This window comes from Mytilus edulis, chromosome 4, assembly GCF_963676685.1.
Source record: "Mytilus edulis chromosome 4, xbMytEdul2.2, whole genome shotgun sequence".
Classification (NCBI taxonomy): Eukaryota; Metazoa; Mollusca; class Bivalvia; order Mytilida; family Mytilidae; genus Mytilus; species Mytilus edulis.
The window spans coordinates 55,667,497-55,686,650 of NC_092347.1; the positions used below are offsets into that span (position 1 = coordinate 55,667,497).

General features: G+C 30.7%; 2 protein-coding genes across 3 annotated transcripts in view; one reads left to right on the forward strand and one right to left on the reverse strand.

Moving 5' to 3' along the window:
• The window catches only part of LOC139519982 (uncharacterized), a 119,512-nt gene that overhangs the window by 88,984 nt on the left and 11,374 nt on the right, over positions 1 to 19,154 (reverse strand). The gene's annotated exons all lie outside the window — the stretch shown is intronic.
• The window catches only part of LOC139519981 (uncharacterized), a 44,177-nt gene that overhangs the window by 3,745 nt on the left and 21,278 nt on the right, over positions 1 to 19,154 (forward strand). The window contains exons 2-3 of the mRNA XM_071312310.1: positions 1,563 to 1,791; positions 2,977 to 3,126. Of these exons, the coding sequence (XP_071168411.1) occupies positions 1,563 to 1,791; positions 2,977 to 3,126 (379 nt within the window). The remainder of the gene's footprint in view (positions 1 to 1,562; positions 1,792 to 2,976; positions 3,127 to 19,154) is intronic.

Below are 19,154 nucleotides of genomic sequence, written 5' to 3' on the forward strand. Positions count from 1 at the left end.
TTTGTTCGTTTTACCTTAGGAATAAACAAACATGTGCCGACATTTATGAGAAGTTGTTTAAGCATGTAATATGTATTTCTCTTTTCAAACACAATTATCTCATCGTTAAGCTCCTGTATTTTGTGTTTACATTTGAGACTCTTTCAATATGCTAAGTTACATTTATGTTAGTTAATACATAGGTGTCACCATTCATGCCGTCGTAAAACTTCAGAAATCATTTAGGCTAAGGAATGCATCAGTCTAGTGCATTTTCTGATTTTTTTTGCCTTGCTTTGACACAACTTTCGATCCTCGTTGTTTTTATCACCTCTTGTAACGTTTGTATTCGGATTTTGATGAACAAATATTTGTTCCTTGTGATACTAAAAGACAGTGTTTGTCGAAACGCTTTAGGACTTAACATTTCCTGTTTAATAAAACCCTCCTTTCAGCAATATTCCGGTGGTATACAAGTGATCTGTTCCTATGCAAAACATATTTTTCTACCAAATATTTTCATTATTTGCCTCTTTTTCTGGTTGTAGTATCATTGTTGGTCTTCCCTCTGATATAACACTGCAAATCTTATCTTCCGGTATAATAAATTTGGTAGTATCTCTGATGACTTTCAATTTTAAGTCAATTAAGTTAAATGGATCTCGTCTTGATGACGTTAGAAATGTAATATTTGCAACTGCATATTACAGCATAAAAGAAACAATCAATAAAACCTTCATTTTTCTCTTTTAGTTGATTCACCCGAGGAGCGGCAACAAACTTTAAAAAAACAATCAGTCGAAGTCTAACTAAATAATATCGATATAACAAGAGAAACACACAATTATTATAACTTAACAACGCACATTTTAACCTGCTGTTTGGTAGTGTTTAAAGCATTGTTTACATTTGGTTTCTTTATAATTCAATAATAGGAACATTTTTTAAAGATGTTACCTATTTTTGTTTTGAACTGATCAGAACGATCTTCAAACCCACTGGTTTTACAACTTCAATTATGGAGTTTAATATTGAATATCTAAGTTTCCTACCATTTACAATTTCTTCCATCTTTATATTGAAACGTTCAGTATAGACCATTCCCCATTGTTTAAGAAACAATATGCGAAACCTTTCCTCTTGAGTCTTTGGTTCATTGTGTTTTTGTGAATCTCTACGCAGATTCTTTTTTGCTTCATGCATCGTTGTAAATATAATGAAATTTGATGCGACTGTCATACAAGTGAGAGGATTAGCGTGATAAAATAAGGTTTATTCCATCATTTTCTACATTTGAAAATGTCTGTACCAAGTCAGGAATATGACAGTTGTTGTCCATTCGTTTAATGTTTTTTATCATTTGATATTGCCATTTGATTAGGGACTTTCCGTTTTGAATTTTCCTTGGATTTCAGTATTTTTGTGATTTTACTTTTTTTTTGCAATATTGGATTCGTTTGCAAGTCAAAATGGACATTTATATTTTTTTCTTTTCCAGATCTCCAACCTATGAGAATTTAAATGCCATTGAGCGTAATACAATGTAATTATTGAAAGAGTAAAAAACATTCTTCTTCTTTCAGGAATTTTTAGCACGACCGAAAACACCAGCCCGTCCAAAAACAGCTTCAGTAGTACAAGAACAAAAGACTTCTTACAACGAAAAAACTCAACCAGTTGTATCATTTGATGAATTTAACAAACAATTTACCCAGCTAAGATTTGATAGTAATGGATACGTTGTTCATCCATATAGTTGTCCACCAGAAGTTAACATTGGAGTACAAGGAAAGCATGTGCAATTATCAGAGAGTAAGTTTCGTAAATAAACAAAAGCAATTTTTCTAAAAAAAAATACACAAATCTTCAAAATTTATTAAAACTTTGCAACCACCAAAGTGTGAGTTACATAAATAAGCAAATGTTGGACCATGATATATTTACATCTTAAAATTCAACTCAACACATGTGCAGCTATCAGATTGTGAGTTACATGATAAGCAATTTTTCTAAAAATACATAAATCTTCAAAATTTACTCAACATATATGTACAAAATTTGAAGTGAAATCTACAAAATTGACATCAACGCATTTCAATCAGAAAAAAAATAGAAATGGCCAAAGGACAAGATCTGAGCCCAGAAACTTACTTTACTTCACATAAAGCTTAGACGTTGACCATGTTGAAATATTGTGCTTGTGTCTCATATAAACAGTAAATACGTTACTTTTGAATGTCTTTTAAGAAATGAAAGGCATTTTTAATTTATTGACAGAATACATAATACAAAATACATAGTTAAGAATTCATTTGATCGAACACTAAAATTTCACCGAGAAACCATAACTGCAATAAAATTCATTATTTGAAGCATTCAAATAAATAGATGGTATATTGAACATCTTTGTTCTGCGTTGCATGTAATGTCAACTACAATGAAATGTTTAATAACCGCGATAAAATTCCTCTCCAGTTAATTTGTTTTGTAAAATTAATGTCAATATTTTAATTAAAACAGATGATATTAAAATTTAAATAACACCTGCCACACTCTTGTAAACAACTTTTTTGTTATAAAAGAAATAAAGATATTGAACAAAGTTATTTGTAAAACAATATGGGGTTTCCTTTGCCGTTGGTTGTCATTACTATAACTCTATCAAACACAATATCTTGTAATATCTTGCGGAAATAGGTAAACAGAAAGTTGCTTTGACCAAACTGTGCAAATAAAACGATAAGGTATAGAAAAATACAGTATAGCTACATAAACATTTGTATCTTCCCGTAGTAACAGTTCATAATCATAACAATACAACAGAAACATATTACTTTTACTAAGAAAACACAATATTTTATTCATGTGAGATAAATATTCCATAACAGTTATCTATCTATAAATGAAGAAGCGAAAACATAGAAAAACAAAGCATAACAGTCTTATTGAATTCCCTACCAATACAAGCTATCTGTAATACTTCATATAAAATTTTAGGAGAAAATAAAAACCATTATATGCAACCGATCCTAGATGCTGCTGATAGTCTCCCGAAAACTGACTTAAATTTCGAAAAGAAAGAAGAAGAAGAAGAAGAGAAAAAGAATGACGAAGAGGAAGAAAACACCGACAATGTGGATAAACCAGGTAAGACATACAAATCCGAGTGCAACAACAAGCATATTTCATCACCCTCATGTTGTTTAGAATCGTTTATCTGGAGTATCGCTACCTAAAGAGATTATTAAAGATTTATATCTTTGATTTAACAGTTACTGTAATTATAATATTATTAAAGTAAGTAAAAGATAGAGGACGCACAAATCTATATACAAGTTGCAAATAGTTCTTATTTCGTACCCCAAGGATTTGTATAGTAATTTGTCCTTGTAAACCATATTATTTTTTGTATTTAAAAGAAAGATAACTCTAATTCGTTGTGTAACTCCAGAAGTTAGTAATATGAACTAAAACAGTATAGTATGTTTAAAAGCATATTCAACAAGCAATTTATTAAAAAAAAAAAAAGTTGAATATTATTGTTATTTATTAAATAGTCTACCAATCGCGTTCTTCTCAATCCGTTCTTGGCCCGTTAGAAATTTAGCTACCGGCATTTGACCATCTGTTTCAAAGTTCAAAATACATATTAGTTAATTTCCATTTGACACAAAAAAGTGAATCTTCTTCGGCAAAGTTGGCTTTACGGATCCAACTAAGTTATGAGTACCCTTAAGTAAGCTCTTTTGAATTAAATATTTCGACCCACTGATTAATATATCTTTAGACTTCAAAACTTTTAACATTTTTGAGTTTTGGGTCCTAAATGCTTCTCAACTTCGTACTTTATTCAGTCTTTTTTTTTTCCATCATCACTAATGATTTTTTTGCAGACGAGTTTATTTATTGTTTAGAAATTATTGAAGATGAGTTTGAGAACCAATATTTCAAAAACATTTTAAGTCAATGTATTGGAACAAGAAAGTACAAACATTATTGCTATAATATTATGTAATAGAAGGTCACAACAACGGTCTCTTAGACTTTCGTGTAAATCATTTTACTCGCTAAGAAGAAGTGGACAACCAAGTAGGCCGATGAACACTCAGATAAGAATATACCTCGATGAACAATAGAGTGTTATAAATAATGTAAAACATTTAAATAGTTATAATACTTCTCGAGGTGCCAAGTAAAGTACATTTTTATCACTTCATCACTACTGTAGACGTCCTTGGTAATATATGTTAACTATTACCCCCAATACAAGGTTGACCAAGGATGAACTCTTACATAAAACATATTAGTATACATTTATCAGTAGTTGCAATAAATTAAAATATCTGTAAGGTTTGAAGTTAAAGACAATAACAAACAAATTAACAACATATGCGATAAAACTGGTTTAAATGAAGAATTGAAAAGACTGAATGAGGCAGTTTGTATAGTGATATATTCGGATGAACAAACACATTTATGTCTTGTCCTTATTAGAAGATACAGATACTCAAAAGTAGTCCATTTAAAGTTTTGAAAGACAAATTGTACCGCAAAAGGCAATCAATCATTACATGTAGTTGAGGCTTTCATCCAAATTTGTAATTAAGTTTGAGATTTGATTGATTTGGTCTTATCGGATTGTTGCATATTTTTAGAAAAGACAAATCTACAATTTCGTTTAGACGCATGTGAATTGCTATCGTAAAAGCTAGTTAAACATAATGTAAAGTCACACTGCTTTTCTCTGAAGGAACCAGTTGTTTATAACGAGACATTTGAAGTCTTCAAGGTAAGAAACTTTGAAAGCATATTGGATTCGAATATATTGTAATAATTGACCTCATGGAAGAATTTGCATGGTAGGACCTTTAACTATCATATGATAATTCAGAAACTATAAAATTCTTATATGTGTGATTCGTACAACACTTTGATCATTCATATCTTTGTGTACAGATTTAAGAAATGCAAGCCAAACGTTACATAAGAAGTCTATAAGTATACAACTAACCTCAAATTATAGAAACAATATTTGAGAAATTGAGTTAATACTTTAGTTAGCTTAATTATACGCGACATGATTATTTTGACGGTTCAATTGGTTCACTGCTTAAATAGTCAATATATGAGAATTTCCAAAATTCACTCAAATGCGCCATCACCGAAAACATATTATCGCGAAATGTTGTGGTGTCGGCATATCTGTTTATCATTTAACCTCTGCGCAGCATTTACCCAATTGTGTGTGGCAGAATTTCAATACAAAAAGCCAACTTGTCGAATGGGCTGGGAACAAAACTTAGCGTAGCTATAGAGAACTTAGTACGTATTAGTCCATCTTAAAAAAAGAAACCAACGGTTCCAAATTTCTTTCCGAATTCTACTCTGCACTACTCTCATGATAATGGTATAACAACGATATTTGTATAATTTTTAATTAGAAGTACATGTATGCTTTAACTCGGAATAGCATATAAATTCTGGTAACATAAATTACTTATTTTTTGGTTCTAAGAAAAGGTAGAGGTTTCCTGGAGTTGGAACTGTCCTTTTATGACTTTATTTTATAAATAACGAGAAAAAAACGAGAGAGAAAACCCAATTCAGCAATCCCTTGAGCACCCGATTAAAAGTGCTTGCTATTGATATTAATAAGCTGGTTATAAAACTTTCATTTGTGATATTCTATTTCATTTCTTCAATTTAACTATGAGTATAGTAGAACACAATGACAATAATTCTTGTGACTGTTGTAACAGGATAGTGTAGTAAATGTTTTTGCATTTGTTTCGAAAAATACTAGTAATAATCTATATAGTCATTGGTTGAAGTGTATAAATATTTTATAACTGCAATATATGTCTTAATTTGACGATTCCGACAATTTTAGTGATAAGTTTACAATTCAATTAATCGCCATGCTTAAAAAAATGTTTGCAGAATTTATCGCTTCACAAATACATTGCTCAACAACCAGATGCCAAATTTTTATTATCAAAAACTTAAATTAATAAAGAAGAAGAAAAGAAACGAGTATAAAAATTTGATCAGAGTTATTTCCCCTTTACTATATGTATGAGGTCAAACAGAATTTTAGCTTAATAAATTATGTCAATTACCATATGGTAAAAATTAAATTATTTAATGCCCAAAAAGGCGCAAGCCAGGGCCGACCGTGCAAGGGCTGTATAGCCAGTCAAGGTCATTAAAAACTTCCATTTGTTTTAGCTTAACCATCACATTTTGTACAACGAGATTTAAACAAGTTAATTGATGCAGTTTTATATAGAATAGTTATAATGTCGTCATTCAAAATATTCTTTTTATATGCTTATTCATTTGATAACGTTAGTTATGAAAAATAGGCACTTTTTGTAATTTGTTATCAGACCATAAAGTACGGATATGTTGAAAATTCTCATTAATGAAAACTCTCATTAATTCAGAAGGAATGAAAAGACCTTTTTAAATAAAAAGTACAGAATTTTCATCATTCTGATTACAATGATTAGATGATATCCGCCAACTATTGATAGCGGCCTTACTTTTGAAAGAATTTATTTTACTTTAACTTTACCACTTGGAAATCCGAACCTTTGGTTAAATAGCTTTCCTGTAATATCATTGTAGAGTATCTTTTATTAAATCTTATAACTATTTCTGAAGCCTATATACCGTCCTGGACATGCATCAAATAGTTCTTACTGGACGTTAAACAACAAACAATCTTCTCGTTTGAATAGTTTTACACTGATTGTCATTTCGGGGCTTTTTATAGCTTACTATGCAGTATGGGCTTTGCTCATTGTTGAAGGCCGTACGGTGTCCTATAGGTATACATTTCTGTGTCATTTGGTCTCTTGTGGAGAGTTCTCATTGACAATCATACCTTCTTTTTTTATATAAAGTATATAAATCCATATCATTATGTATTTTGATCGGCATTTCTTTTGACTACATGAGTAAATTATTCGAATCACAGATGTTTAAGTGTTTGATCATATTCAATATAAAAATTTCTAACCTGATATTTGTAATCTCTGAAAAAGGAAATGCGAATGGAAATCAATGAAATTAAGTGTTTGATGTTTTGTTTTAAATTATCACAAATTGACATGTTACAATGTTGAAAGAAAAATAGAATAATGAATGCACAGCTACAATGTAAGTTTTAGAATAAAGAATTGTCCTATTTAACAACAACTGACAAGGTTGTGGTACTGGGGAAGACAAATAGTTGACCTTGAACTAGCTTTCCATAACATATATTCGCTCATCTAAAGAGAAGTTCCCCTAGAAACTTTGTTATAAACAATGCTTTGTAGTTTGAAAATGTTTAATAATCCTAAGGAAAACATACTGAAACATTCTTCCAAAAGAAATAATATTCCAAGATATGATATTTATTCCATTTTGGAACTTATGTTAGAAAGTAACTTGTATTCAAACACAAATTCTCCCCTTTTACTCTAGATAACTGAAATAACAAAATGTAAATAGAAAATTTACAATAACATCAGTTCAGTGCTTTATTCCATTATATAGTGTTGGTATAATATATATATGTTCCTATATCGTATCTATATATATAACGATAGTGGATAATAAATCCGTTAATCAAAACACCGTACTACGTGTTACTTAAAAATAATGGTTTACTTGCTGATGTGATGACACATCGTTCAACAATATAATATCAGCTGCAGTACTTCGGAGTAGATTTTATTTATATGGAAATATACGATATTTGTTTGAAGTATTAAAAACAGCTAATACAAAGCCAATAATAAGTGTATCCTTTATAATAATGTAAAAAACATCTGCTTAATCCTTTTATTTCTACTTTATTATAAAAATAGTTTGCTACATTTAATATCAAATTGAATAAAGACTTACTGTTCTTCAGTTCAAAACATTGAATAAGACAGCTTAAATGTTATGATATTAGTTTATTCTCTTATACATAATTTGTTATACCAGCTTATTAAATTACATTTATAATGCGATTGAAATGATATTCAATTGTATTGATCATTTCATAAGACTAAAAAAACTTGTTGATCCATTGAAATTTAGTAAATACAAGTTAATGGTAAATAAAGAACTACGAGACACAAAAGATTGAGTCGCCAAAACATTTAATAGAATTTTATACGTAAGAAAAATAAACCCGACATAACATTAATTTTATCAACTTTCTTTTAATTTCTATACACGAAAGTATTTGTATAACCCAAATGAAAGGATCTAAATTTATTTATTTGTAAGGTCGTAAGGGGTCTTTGGTGAATTATTGACATACTTTGACAACTTGAAAGAATGACTTATTGATAAAGTACTCAGTGAAATTGTTATTCTACAATACCACAGTGTGAAAAAAAGAATTGCTCAAGTTTGCTTGTGTTGATAATTGATAAAATACAAACAAGAGATACGTAATGTCTACATTCGACTAGTCAATACACATAAACGGGCTCTTTTATTAAGATTTTGTAAATTAGACCTAGGTTGAACAGTTTCAAAACTTCTACAATAGATTTTGATACTTTGGAGTTATCATGGAACTAAGCAACATTGTTTGCAATTCTGCAGACGACAGTATGACGTCTTTATAACGAACGTCTGCTAAGTACTGGACATTATGCATATTCACCCGGTAAAGATTCCAGACAAACCGAACAGGAAATCTATTCTTAAGCGCCAAGATCCAGACGTTTATTATCCTGTACTAGCCGAACTTTGTAAGTACAATTTTATACATTGTCGTAACTTTGATAAAACCTACTATATTCAAAATATACTGTTACCAAACAGACTTAACCACCTACTCATATGTTTATGTATGTATTATCTTTCTATTTTCGATTTACCTAGACGAGTACTTGTTAGTGCAATATGTAGATGCGGCATTTTTGGCTTTGTCGCTTTTTTACTTTGATAAATCCTTTTTTCATTTTTATATGAGCATTATGTGTTCTGTTCTTTGCGTCCATCCTTTCGTCCGTCTGTCCCGCTTCATGCAGGTTAAAGTTTTTGGTCGAGGTAGACTTTGATGAAGTTGAAGTCCAATCAAATTGAAACTTAGTTCACAAGTTCCCTTTGATATAGTCTTTCTGATTCTTATGCCAAAATTAGAGTTTTTATCCCATTTTCACGGTCCACTAAACTTGCAAAATAAAAATGCAGATGGGGCATCCGTGTACTATGGACACATTCTTGTTTTATTTAAATCAAATGCAATTTTGCATCAGATTTGTAACTCTTTTTTTTTTTATATCACACAACTACCTGTACATATTAAAATAAGAGGTATGATTGACGATGCATACGACAACATCACCAGAGGCTAAAGACGTGATCCAAGCAACTATAGGTCAACATACGGCGACCTTTATCAATGACCAAAACCTACACTTTACAATAAGATATAACTGTCCTCGACATGACATAAATGTAAAGCAATTTAAAGGAAAATACACAACAGCCAGATTTATGTGCTAGCAATAAAAGAAAAAAATTAAGAAAGACAGCATCCAACGATAACCACTAGATTTTAGCTAAGCTCCTGACATTGGATAGGTGAGTACAGAATGGGTAAAACATGTTTTGCACCTATTATCAACCTGTTTGACTTCTCTTTGGTCGGGTTGTCGTCTCTTTGAAATATTCCCCATTTCCATTCTCAATTTTATAATAATGCGAAACGTGTTAATGTGGATAATACTAATATATTCTATTGGTTTATACCCTTCTGGAAGATTTCAAACATCATTCCCAGCTGATTTCTTAGTATTACAACTTTATAATATGAGTTATTCATTCGAATCTTCAATTTCAATTCAATATAGTTCGTACATCTGGATAACTATCTTAACATCAATAGGCTTCCCGTCAATGGCATTCAAATTTAAAACATATTAAATTAAAGTGACAATTGTATAATTTATTGATTTATTCGAGCATTTAAAATTATCTCTTTTTATATGTTAGTTGTGACGCAATTTTCAGACAAAATTGCTAGTAATTGGATTAAATTGACACCATAAAACTTGTCCCATATTTTTTTTCTTTAAGATTAAAAATAATAGTCTATTTCACGGTAATGGTGATACAAGCATGCATGTCGAAACATACAAAGACAAAAAAATACAGGAAAAGTTTAAATTTAAAAAGCGACCTTCTTTTCTATGAAGAAAAATGGAAATCTCGAAGCAGACATTTTAAGCATGAAGACCTCTTTGTGATTAGAAAATTTCAGAGCTGTAATTTTGATAATGTTCAATGCAGAGGGAAAAAAATATTTAACGTTTGTATAAAGCATTAACGAGGAGACACGAGTTGTCGAAATCCGCACCAGGTACAGTAAAATTGGTACCGTTAATGTTATTTAAATGTTTAATAAAAAATGAAAATACAGATTATATAAAAAAAGATGCTGAATGAAAATTCTTGCATGTGTAAGTACGTTCTTCAACAATGAGCAAAATCCTTAAAGGTTGTACACAAGAGCCCGTAAGACACAACAAACATCTGGATTTTAGTGGTTTTGCCAATTTCTGTATACAAAGCCTATTGAAAATATGTTATTCGTTGAACATTTGAATTCGTGGACCATGAAACCCACGAAAATTGGTATCCAACGAATAATAATGAATCCATGTAGTATTATAGATACCAACCGATAACCATTTAGTTACAGGCTCCTGACTTAGGACATATATATATATATATATAAATTGTCAGGCGGAAGGTATTTGATACGGGAAATATTTAGCCTGTCATTGTAACAACGGAATTGTTATCATTTTATAAATACAATATATCTGTAATCTTTTAAACAGTTAAGAAAATATTTCAATACATATTTGTAAAACCATGTAAAGACTTTAAGAATGACATTTACAATTGAGAAAATATTACTTTTGAACAAAACTGTCGGACGAAAAAGATAATATTGGTTATAGTACTTGGAAAATAATACGTTAAGGGTCATATATCTAAATTATAAACAATGCAATAATTTTACACGTCAAATTTTCCTCTTCACAGTCTAATAAGCTGATACACAAAGAACAAAAACTACTATTTGGTACTTTTTTGTTTTGCACATTTGTTCACGCATCGTGATAAATGTAATGGAATTTGATGCGGCTGTTATACAAGTGAGAGCTTTAACGCTATAAAACCAGGTCCAATCCACCATTTTCTACATTTGAAAATGTCTATACCAAGTAAGGAATATGACAGTTGGTTTACATTCGTTGGATGTGTTTTATCGTTTGATTTTCCCATTTGTTTATGGACCTTCCGTTTTGAATTTTTTCCTCGGAGTTCAGTATTTAGTGATTTTACTTTTTGTTCATTTACACTTTACCGGAAACAACAAGTCGGTGATAAACTAAAGATGGCTATTGTTTTTGCAATGAATTAATGTTAGAAGACTCTCGTAATGACTGCTCATTTCAGTCGTAAAAAATTGTTCAAGGCACGATTCTATTCTAATTAGTTATCAATGGTACCAGGATTATAATTTAGTACGCCAGACGCGCGTTTCATCTACACATGACTCATCAGTGACGCTCAAATCAAAATATTTATAAAGCCAAGCAAAAACAAAGTTGAAAAACATTGAGGATCCAAAATTCCAAAAAGTTGTGCCAAATACGGCTAAGGTAATCTATGCCTGGGATAAGAAAATCCTTATTGTTTTCGAAAATTCAAAGTTTTGTAAACAGGAAATTGATAAAAATTACCACATTATTCTAAGAGTTTTAATTATTAATCCGAAAACGTAAACTACTATAGTACAGTGGGTGAAAATCTATCATACATGCAAAAACTAGTTATCGTAAAAAGTGTCAACGTTTTATTAGGAGTGTTTGGTTTTAAGATGAGATGAAGTGATATATACACTTATGGTAAGATATGGGGAAACTGTTGCCCATTTAGCTAATTTCTAATTGAATTCATGAGAGCATCATGTATCATCCACGAAAAAATGATCTTTCTCCGCTTAAATGTTATTCTTGAGAAATATGACTTTGACTCAATTTGAACTACGTATATATATTTTCACTCTGAATCACAAACTTTAATAGGTAAGCAGAGTCCAGGTTCAACCCAACTTGTTTTTTAAATGTCATGTACAAAGTCCGGAAAATGGCCATTGTTATATTATAGTTCTTTTCTGTGTGTGTTACATTTTAGTGGTGTGTTTCTGTTGTTTCGTAGTTCTCCTCTTACTTTTGATGTGATTCCCTCAGTTTTATTTTGAAACCCGCATTTGTTTTTTTTTCTCAATCGAATTGTGAATTTCGAACAGCTGTATACTACTGTGTAAGAAACCTCAATTTAAAAAAAATAATGCATATGGTTTTTTTATAACTCAATGAATAGTTATCATTATAAAACTTATGTACATATACTTTTTTCTAAAGAAAATTCTTTAATATATTCATATTCAGAAGAAGTTTACTTTATTTTAATTGCTTCCTTTCCAGGAAGCAATTCCCCCGACATATTTTCCGTATGCAAAGTGACCTCAGTGTGACCCATCTCGTAAAAATCCGGTGATCGCAATACGCATGAATGTCCTTAAAATAAACTATTATCTGAATTTACATGTTGAACACGTGCTCAATTTCCATGCTTTTTTGTTGATTTTTTGTTGATCGTTGACAAACAGGTGACAATCGTTAAACTTCGGCTTCAAAACACGAACTTTAATTACCTACCATATTTTCACAACAACACTGACCGATTGAAAAAAAAAATGACGATCATACGAAATTTATGCGAAAAAAATGATAAATTCGTGCACTAAGTTTATGATGTTTGTATGCATTGGTTCAAGAATTGGAAGAACATTATTTTTCACCGGTCAATCGTTTCTTATGACTTTAATAGGTAGTCAAAACATAAATGATTACAGAACATAAAACATAAAGTATCGAACAAGCAAATCCTGTTTTATAAAGTGAGTAAGTCAGAAGGGGTTAAATTAAAATTACATAATTTCTTATCCATAATTTTAAATACAAACATGCCAGATCAAAAGCATTGCCGGTTGTCTTGGACTACTAGTCTATAGAGAGTAGGTAATATATGTATATAATACGTCATATGAACATACTAATGATACCAAATTCTCTTAGTTCATTTCAATTGCCCCATGGCATCATCCCTGTTTTTAAAAAACTTAAAACTAAAAGGTTATACTTTTCTTGGCGAATAACTACCTTTGTTTGTGTGAAATAACATACATTGTAAACAATGGGCGCTAATCACAAAACCAAGCAATTACATACCTATGTTCGTAAGCACGCCATGTCTATAGAATAGCCCTTGTCACCAAGGACAAAGTTTTGGAAACCAAACTAATAAACTGCATTAAGCATCAACCAAAGGGAATTCAAGAAATATTTTTGCCATAAAATGTGTGCTCGTTAACTAGTATGTTTGTTTGAAAAGGATTGATTTTCATTTGCCTCACGTATTTATATTTATATACAGTATTCTTTGAAGGGGCACTAGCTACTAGATATATAAAGAACTAAAGTACTATTTGTTTTGGTTCAATCATCAATGAAAGTGAAACAGTGAAATAATAATTCGCTTTTAGCAGACAGTATGGTTTTATTTTTTTGTCAAATTAAACTAAGAAATATTAATGGTAACCTCATTGAATCCGTCTTCATGTGAACTTCAATTTAACCCCTGTTCATAACATGAAAGAGACGAATAACGCATGAAGTGTGCGTGTCCGGTTACATATTGACTGATTTGAGTACAAACAAAGCAATCTCATACAGGTAGAGACGATAATCAACATATTTTTTTCCCCAATAAAATGAAATTAAACAGACATAGAAAAATCCAATCGTTCGAGTTCGCTTTCTATTGATATCTATATTTATGTTTATACCGTTTATATGACCATCGGAGGTCTTTGGAGATCAACTCGATAGTTGATATCGACAAGACTAAAATACTTTATACATATTTTGGCTTCTGTAACTTTTATTTTTATTCGAGCGTCACTAATGAGTCTTTTGTAGACGAAACTCGCGTCTGGCGTAAATATAAAATTTCAATCCTGGTATCTATTATGAGTTTATATATACACACGAAGCGAAAGCTACATATTATCGACACCATGCACTGTAAATTGTTTATTCTAGACTATTTATAATTTGAATAAATGTTTTACATGGTTATATATCAAATATTAGTATGATAATTTTAGTCAAATCGGTGAGAATGAATTTGACAGCTAGTTCCCCTTTAAATTTTGATTTTTTTTTTGAAATACTAAGGCTTTTCTACCTCAGGCATATATTACTTTAGCTGTATTTGGCAACACTTTTAGAAATTTTATCTCAATGCTCTCCAACTTTATTTTTTTTTGGATTCGAGCGTCACTGATGAGTCTTTTGTAGACGAAACGCGCGTCTGGCGTATATATGAAATTTAGTCCTGGTATCTATGATAAGTTTATTTAACGGGTTCAAAATTTGATACAGCGATGTAAAGCTGCATTCTGAACTCTTGACGGCCGCTGCATAAAAAATCTAAAGCCTACTGAACGATAAATTAGAATTACATTAAATACTTGATGAAGGCATCTCATTTAAAGGTTTTCTGACAATAAACAAGTGATTTATTGTTTAAAGATCAATTAAAAGATATGAAATTAATACTACATCAGTTGATGACTAAATATGCTATTCTTTGGTCTACATGTGTTCATTTTTTTTGGCAAAATAAATGTTTAAATGTTTAGTTATCCTTTTTTATTGTATAATTTCTAGACCAGTTATCAAGATTTCAATATTTCAAGATATCACATAATGGACAAAGATATAACATTGAATTAGATAATTATTATAATTCTAGCAATTTTCATCCCGTTGATTTGAACTTTTAACAGGGGAAATGGAAAATAAATCATCTTCATGTCAGCAACTTGAACCAATTAGAATGCATTAAAATGTTTAAAATCTATAAGTGCCTGTGATTATTATAAAATCATAACATGTCTTTATATCAATTTGCCACCAAGCTAAATTAAGGTAGGGAAAACATTTAAACATGGTAAATTTCAGCAATTCAAATGTTTTTGTATTTTGCAATGTATACCTATTTCTGAACATATACAGGTTTATATCTCTCGTCATCGATCATATAAACATATGTGTTATATTTATTATGCATAGAACTTTAAGTTAAAATGAATTATAATTTTGAAGCCTTTATATAAATAAGTAAAAAGTAAAAAGTAAAATCACAAAGATACCGAACTCCGATATCAATTTGCCAACAAGCTACCATTGATCACCTTTAATTAAGGAATATATTTTAACAGCAATATGAAAATAAGTAAAATGTTAAGCATGCATAGAACTTTCAGTTGTTGAAATGAAATATATTTAAAAATACGTGCAAGCAATATATCTGACAAAAATATGCGTTTCTATATATAGTGTAATTCAAATAAAGATTACATTATAGGTGCAAGAAAATATTAAACTAGATGAATGTTAAATGGTATTGTATGCAATTATACATTCATAAATAAGCAATATATTTGTCATTTTGAAAATCAATTAAATGAATGATAGAATTGTTATGGGTACATCAAATATTCAATAATGTGGCATTATCATCGAGACGTGTATTGATATACACCTACTCATTATCTATGTTTAGATTAAAATAAAATCTTCTATCACCTTTATCTATTTGTCATATATAGTTGTTGTCCATTCGCTTGATGTGTTTTATCATTTGATTTTGTCATTTGAATGGGGACTTTTCGTTTTGAATTTTCCTCGGTGTTCAGTATTTTTGTGATTTTACTTTTATGAATAGTTGTTTGTTTTATGCCATTTAAAGAGACTAAACAACTATGTAGCTGAAAATCTTACGTACACGACACTATTCTTTAAGAACATATTAAGTAATCCTGCTGTTATCTGCTCTTTGATCGGGTCGATGTCTCTTTTTAAACATATTCCCTATTTCCATTCTAAATTTTACTTGATGTTTAAGTTGGAAAAGATACTTCTTCTACTAAGTCATGCGTTGCCATAGTAGCTGAAGATGAAAATTTTGACTTTATCACTATTTTTCAGTGTCCTACTAGTATTTGTATTACAGCATTACATACTTTATATACCTATTAAATCATAAACCTGTGGATATTCTTTTCTTCATTGTCTTCGTCATATCTTACCAACGTCGAAATGACGGCGGTTCTCTCTTGACATTGTATCATTTGTTTAATTTCCATAACAACTAATCGTTTAATATTTGGTTTGCCATTATTGAAGGCTATACACTGATCAGTAGTTAAGTAGTTAAGTAGAAATTTTAATTCATAGATTTTGGTCCTATAAAATAGTTGTGTATTTGAATATGGTATACAAAAAACAAACAGGATAATTGACAACCAAAGGAACAGTCGAATGAACATCAATTGCCTCCAACTAGGGGAGGGGTCATGAACATGACGTTTCCTTTTAATGTCAGAAAAATTAGGAAGGCCTGTTTATCTAAACGTTAAAAATGATCTAAATAATAATTGGTTTAAAAAAGAAATTGGAATGAGGTTTTGATTCGACATATCCTGTGAAAACAGTTCACAGATAGGAGGTAGCAGTTTCACATTTGACATTTACCTCTATATTAAAATAAAAAGTAAAATCACAAAAATACTAAACTACGAGGAAAATTCAAAATGGAAAGTCCCTAATCAAATGGAAAAATAAAAAAATCAAACACACCAAACGAATGGATAACAACTGTCATATTCCTGACTTGGTACACGCATCTTTTGATGTAGAAAATGGAGGATTAAAATAATTGTCAACAGCCATCAACAGAAATCCAGATGTGAAACAAAGCCCCACTAAAAATGCATGTCAGCTCATACATGTAAATACAATATCCAGAAGTCACTTGATTGTTGCTATGCATATTCACAATAAATGAAATAAAATCATGTCTTTTGTTTGTTAAATTCCATTAATGTGTCAAGTTATAAAACAAGATTGGCTATGTGTGCTGTTTCCATTTCTTTGAGTTCTTAAGGATAAATATTGACTCACAAATTAATTAAAATTGAATTTTCAACTGAATTTAGAGGGTTAAAGGAGCTAACAATTTCCAAATTCTTCTTTTTTTGGCTAATGATCGCACTTCTTTTTCAGTTCATGCGATTTTCTTAGTTTTTTCCCCCTTGGTTTATATCTTTTAAATCGATTAATGAGATTTGATCATGCTAATGACTACAGTGAAAACTTTTTTTAATACAACATATATTGTTACTTTGAAAAGGAAACTGAAAAAAAACCCTAACAGTTATGTATGTGATATTTTGTGTGCTATATCATAATATCCATAGGTGGCTTTCGGCTGTTTTCCGCCCTTTGGACGGGGTTTAATCTCTTCGACATATTCCCAATTTCCATTCTCAATTTTTCAAGCCTAAAAGTCTGAGATTAGGTTGTGCTTCATTTCATATAGCGCCTGTGTAATCATTACCACGTTTGTCCAGTTCATTTTTCGCATATATGATAGTTATCAAAGGTACCAGGATTATAATTTAATAAGCCAGACGCGCGTTTCGTCTACATAAGACTCACCAGTGACGCTCAGATCAAAATAGTTATAAAGCCAAACAAGTACAAAGTTGAAGAGCATTGAGGACCCAAAATTCAAGAAAGTTGTGCCAAATACGGCTAAGGTAATTCCTGTGATAAGAAAATCCTTAGTTTTTCGAAAAATTCAAAGTTTTGTTAACAGGAAATTTATAAAAATTGACTAAATAATTGATATTACTGTCAGCACCGACGTACTGACTACTGGGCTGGTGATAATCTCGGGGAAGAAACGTCCACAAGCAGTAGCATCGACCCAGAGGTGTAAATAGTTATCAAAGGTTCTAGGATTATAATTTAATACGCCAGACGCGCGGTTTATCTACATAAGACGCATCTGTGACGCTCAGATCAAAACAGGTATAAAGCCAAAAAGTACAAAGTTGAAGAGCATATGAACAAGTCATCATTTCGGTATAGGGTATTATTTTGTAACTTTCGACTGATATATTTGGTGATATAAAATGTAACTGGATATGTATCACGGTTCTATATCTTGCTTCATATCTTGACTTACATCTAGAAATTGACATTGAGGGTCGGTTGAAAACGAAACTTTACGACAAAAGAGATGATTTCAGCTTTCCAATTGTGAACTTTCCATTTCTAAGTAGCAACATTCCAGCAGCACCTGCATACGGGGTATATATCTCCCAATTGATACGATATTCCCGTGCTTGTATTTCCTATCATGATTTTCTTGATAGAGGGTTACTGCTCACAAGGAAGCTATTAAACCAAGAGTTCCAAATGGTGAAGTTGAAATCACCCCTTCGTAAATTTTACGGACGCCATCACGAGTTGGTTGACCGTTATTGAATAACCGTTTCACAAATGATATTGTATATGTTCCTTACGTCGTAACTACAATCCGCTTCCCTTTCATGAATGTGACCTACCGACTATTTACCGGATTTGTAATCACATAAGCAACACGACGGGTGCCACATGTGGAGCAGGATCTGTTTACCCTTCCGGAGCACCTGAGATCACCACCAGTTTTTGGTGGGGTTCGTGTTGTTTATTCTTTAGTTTTCTATGTTGTGTCATGTGTACTATTGTTTTTCTGTTTGGCCTTTTCATTTTTAGCCATGGCGTTGTCAGTTTGTTTTAGATTTATGAGTTTGACTGTCCCTTTGGTATCTTTCGTCCCTCTTCTAGTGTAAATTAAACAAAATCCTACGCTTAAAAATAATAATCATTTTAATAAAAAAAAAAGTTGAACAAAATCTTTATTTTTAGAAAAAAAACACAATATTTGTCACATAGCTTATCCTACTTGAGATCATCAAATTTATGTCAGAAAAATATCGACCTTGAAACATTGTTAAAGTACTTCACTTATTATTATACGACGAAGAGAATGGAGTAAAATCAAATTAAATTTTACTTTTAAAATTGAATAAAAATTAGGTTAGCTGATAGAATAGATTTCAATCATATAAAAGTTTGCAATTGAAAGTTTGCTGTTATCAGAAATCCACACTTATAAACTTTAGAATTCTTCATTTCATT